This window comes from Pteropus alecto, unplaced genomic scaffold, assembly GCF_000325575.1.
Source record: "Pteropus alecto unplaced genomic scaffold, ASM32557v1 scaffold135, whole genome shotgun sequence".
Taxonomy (NCBI): Eukaryota; Metazoa; Chordata; class Mammalia; order Chiroptera; family Pteropodidae; genus Pteropus; species Pteropus alecto.
This window is the reverse complement of record NW_006438076.1, coordinates 687,857-700,522: the sequence shown is the minus strand read 5'-3', so window position 1 is coordinate 700,522 and position 12,666 is coordinate 687,857. Positions and strand designations below refer to the sequence as shown.

Here is a 12,666-nt window from a genome sequence, read left to right as displayed (position 1 = left end):
ATGTAAAATAACAGGGTAGGATTAGGGTTTTCGTAGGTCCTTTACACTTCTATGCTTCTAGGATTCTGTGCAGAAGCAGTGATGAGAGGAAGGTGAGATATTTTGTCTATGGTTAAGATCAAGGCTGGGAATAGAAAACAAAGGAACAAAGGGAGGATCTAGAGAGTGCGAAATGGTGAGGTTCAGGCAGAATAAGCCACAGTGTGGGACAAGGCGCCTGGGTCAAGCTCTACCTCGTTTTGTCTTAGCCCATCATCATCAGAATCATCATCTCAACTTCATCATCACTCAACCTACCATTTACTGGATGCCTATACCAGGCATTTTGCTATATGCATTACATATTATTTCATACTATTGTCCTTACAGTAACACTTTAAGATAGGTATTACAATTATTTACAATAAAAAAAAAAAAAAGCAGTTCTAAAAGGTTAAGAATTAGTTTTAGTTAACACAGCCAGAGAATGGGAAGCTGAGTTTGACCAAGTCTGTCTGTCTTCGAAGCCCCTAAACTTAACTCTCTCCATTTCAACTCTCCTATTTTATTACATTATTTTTTCTCTCACATTTTCAGCAAGGTATATCCTGAAGAGGCAGTCCCAGGTTCAAGTTATGTCTGCCCATCACCCGTGAACTGAGAGAGCCATCAAGATAATTATGGTCTCTAACTGCTATTTTTAATTTAATTGAAACCAACTTGCTGGTGGTCCAAACTGCCCACTAATTAGTAAAGTGCCTGCTTTTCACTTCAGAGATATAGATGAAGTGACTTCTGTGACCATGGAGACAACCCTCTCACTTTCTTTCCAGACTTCTTGGATGCCAAGTGTAACGTTAGTGCATGTGGCCTTTGTGTCCCCTAAGGAAACAGCCTAGGGATGTGGTGCCTTCTTCGCTCCCTAGATCCCAGTTCTTGGTCCTGGCAAACAAGCCCCTGATTTGGGTTGCCACCCTCCTGGTGACCCCCAGGCATGAGGTTTTTTAGGAGGCCCCAGTAAAGAACACCAAACTAATTAGAAGGAAGATGGTCTGGTCTCTGGCTCCTGCTTAACCACCCCAGAGCTAGGGGACCTGAGCAAGTCATATGATCTCTCTTGAAAAATGGGAATGGTAACACTTTCCCTCACTCCCTAGAGAGCTGGTTTCCACCTCTAATTTCTTATCCAATTCATCCTACACGCCAACACCAGACATATATTACTAAAATACATGATTAATCATGTCATTGTCTCCTCAAAGACTCCAGTGGTTTACTAATAGGGCCAAGATCCCAGCTCAGGTCTGACACCAAACTTCTGACGACTAACCATCTAGTGCCACTTCCCTCTGTATGCTGATGCTATGGCCTCGCAAACCAGAACATCACCTCCCAGAGGCTCCATGCAAATGTACATCCTATTCTCTTGCTAGTCTGTGATGTGTGCCCATTTGGTCACTCACCTTTCTATCTGCTCCCTTCCCTTCTTCCAAATCTTACCCATCCATCAAGCCCAGGTCAGCTGCCATCTCCTCCAAGAAGCTTTCTCCTACTTCTGTCCCCTTCACTACTTTTCTCTTACTTCATTATAGAATTTTGTTGATTTGATTCTTTTAGTTAATTTTAATTTTAATACCTGTGCACGAAATTTTGCATACAATGGTGGGTTCTGGACCCTAATCAAAAGGTAATTATCCAAAGTGGCCTGGAAATTGAATCCCCCTCTCCCCAAACCAGTACTAGAGTGAGGATTTCTCTTGCGGAACTCTGTTTTGACTTCATTCCAATGAGGTTTGATCTTCAAAGAGCTGCTAGTCTCAAGTAGATTGTCCCCCACTGAGAACCCTGGTTCTCAGAGCCCAACTCCTTGCCTAGCTTGGTAGACAGAGTAAGCCAGCAGGCACTCTGCAAAGGGAGGCTGGCCTTTAGGAATGCAAAACAGACTCATCCACAATCTCTCCGGCCTCTGGAGCAAGACTCCAACAACTATTACAAAAGCACTAGCAAGGGAAAGGAGGGATCCCACAGATGTTGGTATTATCAACAATTATCCTTACATAGTGACCTGCAGGTTATATGGTGAAGTGAACAAACACTGCTGATCAGTGTTTTTAGAATGTTACCTTTTGTGGAAGAATGGGAGGTATAAATATGTGTGTGTGTTGCTTATATTTTTCAAAAAGAAACAGCAGTATGACAAAACTAGTAAGAATGTTACCTTTATATAAGAGGAAGGGAATAGAGAGGGCACAGGAATAGAAACGAGTTTCTTCTAAACCCTGTTCCATTATTTTTGAAAACATATAAATTCTTTGCATACTTAATAAAACGGTTAAATAAAAAAAGAAAAACAACAAAGAAGCTGTAATAATTGGAAATAAAGTGAAACAAATGAACCTCATTCTGTGTCAAGTTGATGCATAATCACACAGAAAAAAGAATTACTTCAAATGACTTTAAAACAGTTTATTGACAGCACATTCCTAGTAGGATATATTGTAAAGAATTTTTTTTTAAATCTCAAATAATTTAAGACTGTAATCAATAGTCTTATTGTTAGCAATAATGTCAATATCATTTTTTTTTGAAACTATTACAAGCATATTGTACAAGGCAAAAAAAAAAAAATTACATTCTTCACATTCAGCAGTTCTCCAGTTTAGCTCTGGTCTACCAGACTGATTTAAGTCCCTCAGGATCCTTTATCGCAGGGGCAGGACACAGCCGGTCTTCCTCATCCTTGCACCCCAGTGCCTGGCTCATAGTAGTCCCTCCGTGAGCATCTGTTGGGTTGAAATGAAGTTCAAGTCACTAGGATTCAACTCAAATCCCCCAGCTCACTCTATCCAATGTCCAATAGGCCTCTGAGACCTGTCACTTTATTCCTGATGGTCTCCTCCGGTCTTTGTCACAGCCCCACCCAGGACTCTGCTTTCTTGGCCCATGAAGCATCAGAGAGTCAGCTGCTGCTCTGGGGACCAGAGCTCTCCTTTGAGCACACCACCCCCCTCCCCACCACAACTTCAAAACCATGCTTCTACTGCATTTTGTCATGTCAATAGTCATTTGCCTTTTACAAAGGGATTTCCACATCTATTATTTCATTTAATCCTCCCTTAACACTATTTTAAAGCAGTTTCACAAAGAAAGAAACTGAGATTCGATGAAGTTAAGTCATTTGTCAAGGCCCCACTGCTGGTGAATGATGTAGCTTGGTCAAAAGTTCTTTGGACAGATATGGGTTCAAATCCACTACTAGCCATGTTGACGTGAGAAAATCATTCATTCATTCATTCATTCATCCATTCATTTACTGATTCAAAAACTATTTGTTGACTAGGAAACTGTTTGGTGCTAGGAACACAGAGGTGAATGGAGAATACAGACACTGTTCTCTAGGGATAACTGAGGCTGCACTTACTTCCCCATCTGTCAAAATGGGAATAATATGTCTCTTGCTCAAATGAAGGATTACTCAGAAATTGAAATAAAGTAACACATATATAATTAGCATATATATTTAGTGTATATGTAGGTAAAGGAAGATAGGCTAGGCAGATCTTCAGGACACACATAACACTTCCGAGAGCCCAACGGGCAGCTTATCAAGGGGCCTTAGTGCAACACCGCCTTTTCCTCCAACATGTAAATCCAGAAGTGTTTACTAAGCACTGGCCAGGGGCTTTCCCTGTGCTAAGCAGTGTATTTTTTCCCAAAGTGTAAGACACGGCCAGGAACGTGCACCAGCTTCCCACGGGTTCCAGGAAAATGTTTGACACTCAGGAGAGTGCTCTCAGAGGGCGATGCGCGTTAGGATGTGGACCTGAGTGATTTTAAATTTATGGTCTTTCAAGATAGATAGATCTGAATATAAGTCCCCGCCCCACCATTTGCTAGGTAGTGACCCTGGACATGCTCCTTACCCAAGGTGCTGCAAGTAAAAAAATAGGTATAATAATAGTACCTCATAGGATTGCTGGAAAAAAATTTAATGAGGTCATGGATACAAAATGCTTAAAACAGAACTTGAGACTTAGTAAGAACGCAGTTCCTAGCGGCAATAGTAGATTTCTTCTATAGCACAAGTCTTGGGGGTTCTCGCTTGCCTGAAAGATACATATGTCTTCTAGAACATCCAATGCCGTCAGGGATGTATTGGATGGAAATAGAGGAAGGACCCACCACACCAGTTCCTACCCCTGCAGCCCCAGTGCAAATCTCCCTCTGCAGGGCTCAGCTCCAAGGAGTCCAGCTGGGTGCATCTGGCTGGGGAGATTAAATTATTTTTGAATTCCTAACTGAATGTTCTTTTAATGGAAACTTAATGACAAGCATTGAAATAGATTTCCTCCGTAACCCCTCCTCCCGTGGCGCCCACCCCGCCACCCCCACAAGGCTCTGTGTTGCGCAGTTCCCGATAACCTTTATTCCCTACCCCTGGACTTTTATCTCCCCAGTGACAAACAGCTCTTGCTGGACAGAAAGAGGAAATTCCAGTCATTGTTCTCAAACTTCTGGCTTCCAAAATAAAATGCTCTATCTCCCCTGTCAAGCTTTGATTGACACACACTTCCTGTAATGGCAGACAACAACGGCCCAGGGGCGGGACCAGGGGATCATTTGCATTCTTTGCCTTAGAGGTTTTCAGAACGTTGGTTCTAAATGGGGGAAGATTCCCCATGCTATTCGGAGAATCACCCTGTTGAGGACCCATCTCCAGTTTTATGAAAAATCTCCAAGGAAGACACCCCTTCAACTGTCTACACAATCCACAAAGGAAGTTCTTTGCTAGCCCGTTACACACCCATTAGCCATGGAAACAGACACTCTAATTATCTCACTTCTTAGATTTGGCAACTGAGAGAGGATCTTTTCCTTACCCTTTCTCTCTTGAGGAATCAGTTGTTAGACAGTTTCCCAAATCTTAACTCTAAATATTGGAGCTTCGGCCAACCTTAGTCCAGGAAGATAAACCAGGATCAGACTCTCCAAGTCAAAATCCCCTTAGCAACAGAGATAAATTAGGTAATTTGAGGGGAATTAGTAGCAAGGAAAACTTTGAATACGGTAATGCCTCATGAGATGCAGCTTTTCTTGAAAGGAATAAGAAATGCTGAATTCCTTTTTAAGTGGATCAATCAGTAAATGTAATAATGTGGCACACCTGTAGCAATAGCAGTGCCAATGCGGTCAGGTGCCACTGGGGACAATGGTACCGCATTGGAATATAAAAGGTCTGCCTTTAGCACTAACATGAAACTATAGGCAAGTTGGCCTTCTAGAACCTTGTTTTCCATTTATTTTCTTAACTTGCTGAGCTCCTATGCTCTTGGTAACCCCCTCTCTCCAAATGTCCAGGGTTCTTATGCTACTTTGGGACTATCTCCAGCTACCCCTTAGGACTATCAACAGGTACCTGTAGGGCCTCACTTCCCAAAGACTTTTTTGGCTGTCTTTTAATGGCTGCTAGAGGGTCACAGGAATTTACATTAAAAAGGAGATTCCATGTGGCAGAATGCATTAATCCTAATAAAAGAACACTTGGAAGCAGGCAAGTTTTTCTACCAAATAACACAAAAACAAATGCCAATCACAAAGATTCCAGTTGTTGATCAGCATTCTTAACAATCCAGAGGAACAGATTGTTTCATTTCCAGTAGTCCCCAAGTATTCTACCAATGAGAAGAACAGACCAGAAAGAGCGTGTTCTGATGCTAAGGACCCAAATTCATACATTTTCCTGCTAGTTTATAAAGGAACTACAGGGTCATAAAGCCTCGTGACCGAGGACTGTCAGAGAATTCCAGCTCCCTCAACTTTGAGATACCTGATTTTCTTTTAGCTTTCTCAGTAGATTAAATTGCAATGCCAACACATTTATAGGCACAGAATAAATCTCCCATGTGAGCCAGTCGTGTCCACTGTTATGGCCACTAAGCGTGCAACCCTGATCCTATCAGTCTTCGCATTAGTTTTGGTCAGAAGCACCAGGCTGTGTGGATGGGTCTGTACAAACTCAACCCCAGTCCTACCGACAACTGCTGGCAGCTGCCACTCTATGTGTCAAGACTCACGCTGGAGCGATTCGATGGAGCTGCACAGGAAGAGGCATGTCTGCAGCCAAGGTTATTTCCTCCTGAGGAAGCTGGAGTCAAGGCAACATGTGTGTCCTACTTGCCATCTTCCCACCCCTCCCATTTCTCCCAGGAGAAAGTTCACCCTCAGCAAGAGGATTTTCACCAGTTAATCTATCACAACAGATGCACAATAACTGACACTTTAGGAGAGTACATGCACAGTTTCAGAGGTTTAATATATTAATCAATGCACTGAAAACATTTTGATTCCTAAGCAGCCTTGGAGTACCATCCTTTGCAGAATACATTCAAAATAACGTAGGTGGGGAACTGAGCAAGATATTCAAGATAAGAACCTTCCCCTAAAGATCATCCTATGTTAAGCTGGTAACTTTTAGGAAGGTGCTGACCCTCAGGGAAAGGAAGACCAAACACTTTTCTCAGTGTGGGGCAACATTCTATTCCTTTCTCTTTCACACCTTAGAAACATCATTTCAATACAAACCCCAGGCAGAAAAACACAAGATACTGTTTTTTTCTCAGCAGCATTAGAGGTACCTTCCTTTCTAAACTGACTTTGTCCTCAGTGCCTTCTTGGAAAATCAGGAGATACTCTTTTAACAGACTCATAGCCCCTTATCCCATCTAATAACAAATTGGAAGAAATAGTACTACTATTTTCAAATCAAGTATTCTTTCTTGCAGGAAAGTGTTCATCGAAATGCTGAGGTGGTGATTTAGATTCTGTCTAAACATACCACATGAAATCATTTGGAAGGCAGTGTGTGGATACACCAAAAAGCAGGTTGAGCTCATCACTCCTCTCCACACTGGGTATGGAGTGACAGAGTCCAGGGACTGAGACTTCCCTTGCTGCTCCAGAAACACAGTGTGACACAGACCGAGATGGAAGCTCCAACCACCAGGGCTTGAAAAGGTCAGAGCCTCACAGGTGTTCTCTGTGTAATGGCCTTTTCTTATTGTCTTTGATTGGTTCATCTTCCCCAACTCAGGCGACAATTTTCCTTTGATAAAAGCCAATGTTAAAATAAAAGTGGCTGCTTTCTTATCAGTAAAATCAAAATAGGAATTCGATTTTTCCTTGATTAGATGTAAAGCTTATAATTTCTTCAAGGAGACTTTTAAAAAGATCTTATTTGGCATGTCCATGAGACTTTTGATGATTTTGCCTGTTCCTATCAATGTTACATGATTTCAAATAATCATATTCAAATTCCAAGTGAGCTCCCATGACTTCCATATTCCGATTTCCGATGAATACATTGCATGTTCTAATGCACTTGCCATGTGTCTCAGAAGATAATGGTTATTGAGTTCAGGGGCTTTGTGCTGGTGGGCCTGGAAAGCTTTAGTCCTACCTTCATACTCCCAAATTGTTGACTGCTTCATATGCTTCTAGTCACTAGGTATCTTCAAAACTTTGCTTTACTCGTGTTGAAAAGCCACTGTTACATTTTAGTGTCATCTGTTTCGTTGACTTCTGACAAGACAAAGTTGGGGTTGTCATAGCCTCTCTTCATCTGGGCTCTAGCTTCTCTCTCATTATAAAGGCACATGGCACAGTGAGGGGTATCCACTGCCACTGTCTTACTAAAGTTATTGAAATCCACTCTGTATTTCCCTTCCTTGGTCTTGGATACCATGGGAGCAAAACGGTAACCCCAAAGCACCTCTTCTGGGACATAGGATGTCCGAACTTGGCAGGTAGCACTGGTTGATTCCACTGTGCCATCTAAAAACACCACTAGTTCAAAGTCCTGTTCGGGAAGTGTTTCTGCTGTCATGTGGAAGAAGGGGCTGTTGTGATCAATAATATGGTAAATTGTCAGTGGGGAGATAAAGAATAAATTTTCATTCCCAGCATCAACTACAAAGTTGATATTGATCTGGTCCAAAATAATTGTCTCTCCTTCAGGAGTGACTGTGGTCTTCAGAAGCTTTCCATATATGTGACTGCCAATCAGAAGGCTCTTCCTAAGATTAGCCACTCGGATTAAGAGACAAAGCTTCCCACCTCGTTTACTGATCACTGCATTCTTGCTGAATGTAATGGTCTTGGCACGTTTTTTGGGTCTGGAGATCTTGGCTAAAATGGCACCACACATGAAAGAATTGATCATAACTCCAAGTATAGACTGAAAGATGAGCAGAAAAATGGCAGTGCCACATTGTTCTGTCACACACCTAAATCCATATCCAATGGTCACTTGCGTTTCCAGAGAAAACAGAAAAGCTGAGGTCAAGCCATTAACGTTCTCCACACAGGGGGTGTGGTTGACAGAAGGATGGAACTCAGGGAGATCTTTATGAATGTAGGCTACAGCATACCACAGAAGACCAAAGAGGAACCAACTCCCCAAGAAGGCTGTGATGAAGACGGTCATCTTGTATCTCCATTTGAGGTCAAGCACGGTCGTCCAAATGTCCACAAAGAATATCATCCTCGACTGTGCACCCACATTGCCAAACTCTATGTTGCACCTTCCGTCTTTGGAAACCAGCCTCGTTCTTTGTCGAGAATGCTCCCAAAAGCGGGTGACAAACCATTTCCGAAGGTGTTTGAACATTCTTTCTGTCAACACCGTGATCTGAAAACACATCAAAGAAAAACAAAGCAAAACAAAATTATGTTTGTAACAGCAGTGACCTAGGTGACTCACGTAAAGAGCTAACTATGTTTGAAAAGACCATTCCAAACAATCTGGGTTAGTGATCATTTGGGCAAGCTGACAAGTTTATTCTGGATGCCATAATATTATTTTCAATAGAAACTTTCCACTAGAAGATTGTATTTCTGAAATATAAAGAGGAAAAATAATTACAAAGAGATAGAAAGGGAAGGAATCTAAGAGAGCGTACATTCGTTTCCTGACCTTAGTGAGTCGTACACAACTTAAAAAATGTTTGTGATAACCGTTATGATATCTACTATGATTTATTTGATATTATTCTTTAAATGAGCTCTCCTTTTTTCTTTAATAAATGTAGCTTTATGCTAAGCAAAAAAATATCTGTGAAAGCGGAAGCTTGATGCACTATTTACATTTTCTGTAATATATATAAATAAATATAATAAACAGCTCATCGATATACTACCTAAATCACCTTGTGTACTGTTATTGGTACTTACATATCAAGAGAAATCCTGATCTAATTCACTTCTCTCATTTATTGAACAAAGGAACTGAGACTCAAAAAATTTTAATGACATATCCAAAGTCATAGACCTAACCAGTGGCACGATGACAAAATAGAGGATAAAGTTCCCTGCTTTCAGTCCAGAGGAACCTCAACTACACTGTGTCTCAGTTATAAAATTTTATATTCTGAAGTTAAATTTCCCTGCAATCTTTTAAGACAATTATTAATCAACTTCCTTTAAAAAAAAAGAATTGACACTATTTAGAACAGAGTTCCTCAATACTGTTTGTTCGAGTCCTACCATATGATCTCAGAAGTTTTCTCGGTGGATCTACAAGCCTTTTCCTCTTCTCTCTCCATGGAATGCCAAGATTCCCTCCTCCCCACCACCCCACCAAAAAAAAAAAAAAAGTAGTATGATGGCACCATCAATATCTCACCCTTCCTTCTCTACTCCCAACCTGAAGGACTGGCGAGCTCTAATTTAAATAATACTTTATAAGGGTGGAACCATGTTTTATCTAATCCTCTATCCCAGCTGCTGGCACAATCTATGGGCACTTAGTATTTATTTAAAAAATATAAATGGAATAACTCAGTGAATGAACTAAGGTCTTCAAAATATTATATGATCAATGGTTTCTTATTAACGGCATTATTTTGACTTGCATTTGAAAGCAAAAAGGTGAGGGGATTTTCCCCTAAACATGAAACCCAGGGGTCATAAACATGAGACTACCTCCTCCCCTAGGTGTGCCCACCCCCACTCCAAGGTGTGTTCCCCACAGTTAGCAATGTCTTCGTGGTATTTTTAATTAAATGCAAATATGTTTCTAAAATAGATTTCAAAATCCCCCTTCAAAAAATTTGTTTATTCATACAAACTAGGAAGCGAAACCAACTTAGTGACAAATATTGAACAAAACTGATATTCCACAGTGTCTTGCCCTTGGTCTTAAAACAGGTGAAAACACAAGACGCCAACACTAAGTGGAAGTGGTGAAGAGGAAATCACAGCTGTGGTGATTTGAAATTTTGAGGACAAGTTCCAAAGATATATAAAAAAGAAATGCTACCAGGAAAGAAAACGGCAGTGTTTTCAGAGGGTCCTGCCCTCATCCCACCAAACTTCATTGACCTCAAGTCCCCAAAGAGTATCAGGAGATGGTTTGAAGTGAGGCTCATGGGAGGAGAAATAGTCTTCTTCTTTCCCAATATCTCCCCATCCTCTGCACACACATCCTTTAATTGTGCTCACGTTCACTGGGACTTTCTCCTTTCTCAGGTTCATGGAAGCTCATACTGTTGAAAAAGCTCCTCACAGAGTAGCCCTCACCTAAAATAATAAATTCTAAAGCCAACACTTATCAATCGAATGCACATTCTTTGTCATACATGGTAATTCCAGAGATGGCTCCTAACACACCAACTTCTGAGTTTTTCTTTCCCACTCTTCATCTCTTCCAGTCTCTCTTAAATTCATTTCACTTTTTTAAAATTTAATTTTATTATTAGTTTTAAGTATACAGTACATTGGTTAGACCTTTATAAAGTTTATAAAATGATCCCTCTAATCTCTCTTTCTCTCCTCTGGCTCTCCATCTAGCCAGTATATTAATGCCAACTGAATTCCCTATGCCATACTCCCCATCCCCATGACCATCTATCAACTACTAACTTGTACTTCTTTATCCCTTCACCCCATTTTCCCAGCCCCCCAAGCCCCCTCCCTTCTTGCTGTCATCAAATTGTCCTCTATATTTGTGAATCTGTTTTTGAAATTCATTTCACTTTTGAAGATAAAGAATATTTCTATAGAGTGAATGAGTACCCTTGACTTATCTCTTGCATAAGTTTGGGTTTCCATGCCTCCATTACTAATAAAATATTGTCTGTTGGCCTTACAAAGAGCTAAAACAAAACAACCAGCTTACAATGTGTTCCTCTGATGATCTGCACTTACCAAAATTCTAAAAACATATTCTGACCTGAAACATCAAAGGCTGGGAAAAGCAAAGAACTGGCATTGGGAGTTGGTCTCTGTCTGCAGCTGATTTCTTTTCGACCCAGCTTAGTATATTTGAGTCTTTGGTCAGTGAACTGATGCTAATTTATATTATCTTGAAAACACTTCATTGGATAGTGGAGTTGTGCGGTTTAAACCAAGGCCATTGGTTGTTCTCAGACCAAGCCCCAACCTGGGTATGTATTTTATCTTTTCAAACCTCACATGGCTTGAATACCGTCATGCTAAGACAGGACACACCACCAGCTGAGTCAGTCCCTGGGAAGCAGGCACGAACTGTGTTCCGGCATTTCTCTTCTCTCCTTGACACGCTCTATGGCTCTCTTGCTGTTTTTCCTAAGTCGTGCCTAATAACTTTTCACCAGAAACAATTAGTTTATCATCAATCTCCTACCTACTTTCTGAAACACACTGAGATACTGAGATTTCCAAGTGTTCACAAAGATACGGGTGAATATATAGACATAGATAAGTACGTATTTGTAAGACAAAAGTATGATCACACCAGGAAGAAACAAGATACCATGTTAATCTCTCTATACAACAGTCTCTATTATGTAAGAAACTGAGGTTTAAAAGCTGCCTTTATTGTTGGATTTATTTTATAAAATCTGGCATTTACGGAAGGTACTTTTCACATGTACTGGATTAGCCAATGCTGTTGATTGATTTACTCAAAACGTGAAAAGAATTAGACCTAAAGAATGCAAGATTACAGGATAAATTCATACTCTGACCAAACCCATCATTCACACAGCAGACTCATTAATCTCAGCACATATCCTATTTTGTCAAGACAATGGCGTTTAATCCAACCACAGACAGAGCCAATATGTATTTTTTGAACTACTAGGTGATTTGAGGTTGGCCTTTGTGTCTGGGTTATGTAACATGCAGTTTTTAGGTTATTTTCTATTGAAATCGGTAAATCTTAATAGCAAGCAAAGGGCTGTATATTAGCTAATATTTACCAAAGTAGTCCTTCTTCAATGATGGTAGAGAAGAAATTCAAATTTCCATGAAAATGTTTTCATGAAACTGCTTTGTTTCAGAAGAGTCAATTGAATCAACAAACATTTCTTGAGGACCTACCATAGTGAGGTGGAATGGGATTATGGGACATGGTCTTTGCCTTCTTAATCAATATGATCTAGCAAATACTCTACTGAACATCTACTATGTACCAGATGCTAGGCTAGGAAACCAAAGAGCAGTCCCTGCTTTCAAGTTGCTTCCAGGTAAGTAATTCAGTAATTACAGTGCAGCAGGTTTGCTGCTTTGGAAGGGTTGAGAACAGTTTTAAAGTGGCCACCAAAGAGGATCCCCAACAGGCTGTGTGTTAAGCTTATACTCTTCAACACACCTTTGTTAAGGAGCTAAAACAAGTGCACCTAACTCAGAGGACTTCCTGTTTTCTGTGAA

General features: G+C 40.7%; 1 protein-coding gene across 1 annotated transcript in view; it reads right to left on the bottom strand.

Moving 5' to 3' along the window:
• Positions 1–6,996: 6,996 nt before the first annotated feature.
• KCNJ1 (potassium voltage-gated channel subfamily J member 1) overlaps positions 6,997–12,666 on the bottom strand; it is a 27,119-nt gene continuing 21,449 nt past the window's right edge. Inside the window, exon 2 of the mRNA XM_006915188.1 lies at positions 6,997–8,665. Coding sequence (XP_006915250.1) covers positions 7,526–8,644 — 1,119 coding nt within the window. The 5' untranslated portion in view covers positions 8,645–8,665 and the 3' untranslated portion in view covers positions 6,997–7,525. The remainder of the gene's footprint in view (positions 8,666–12,666) is intronic.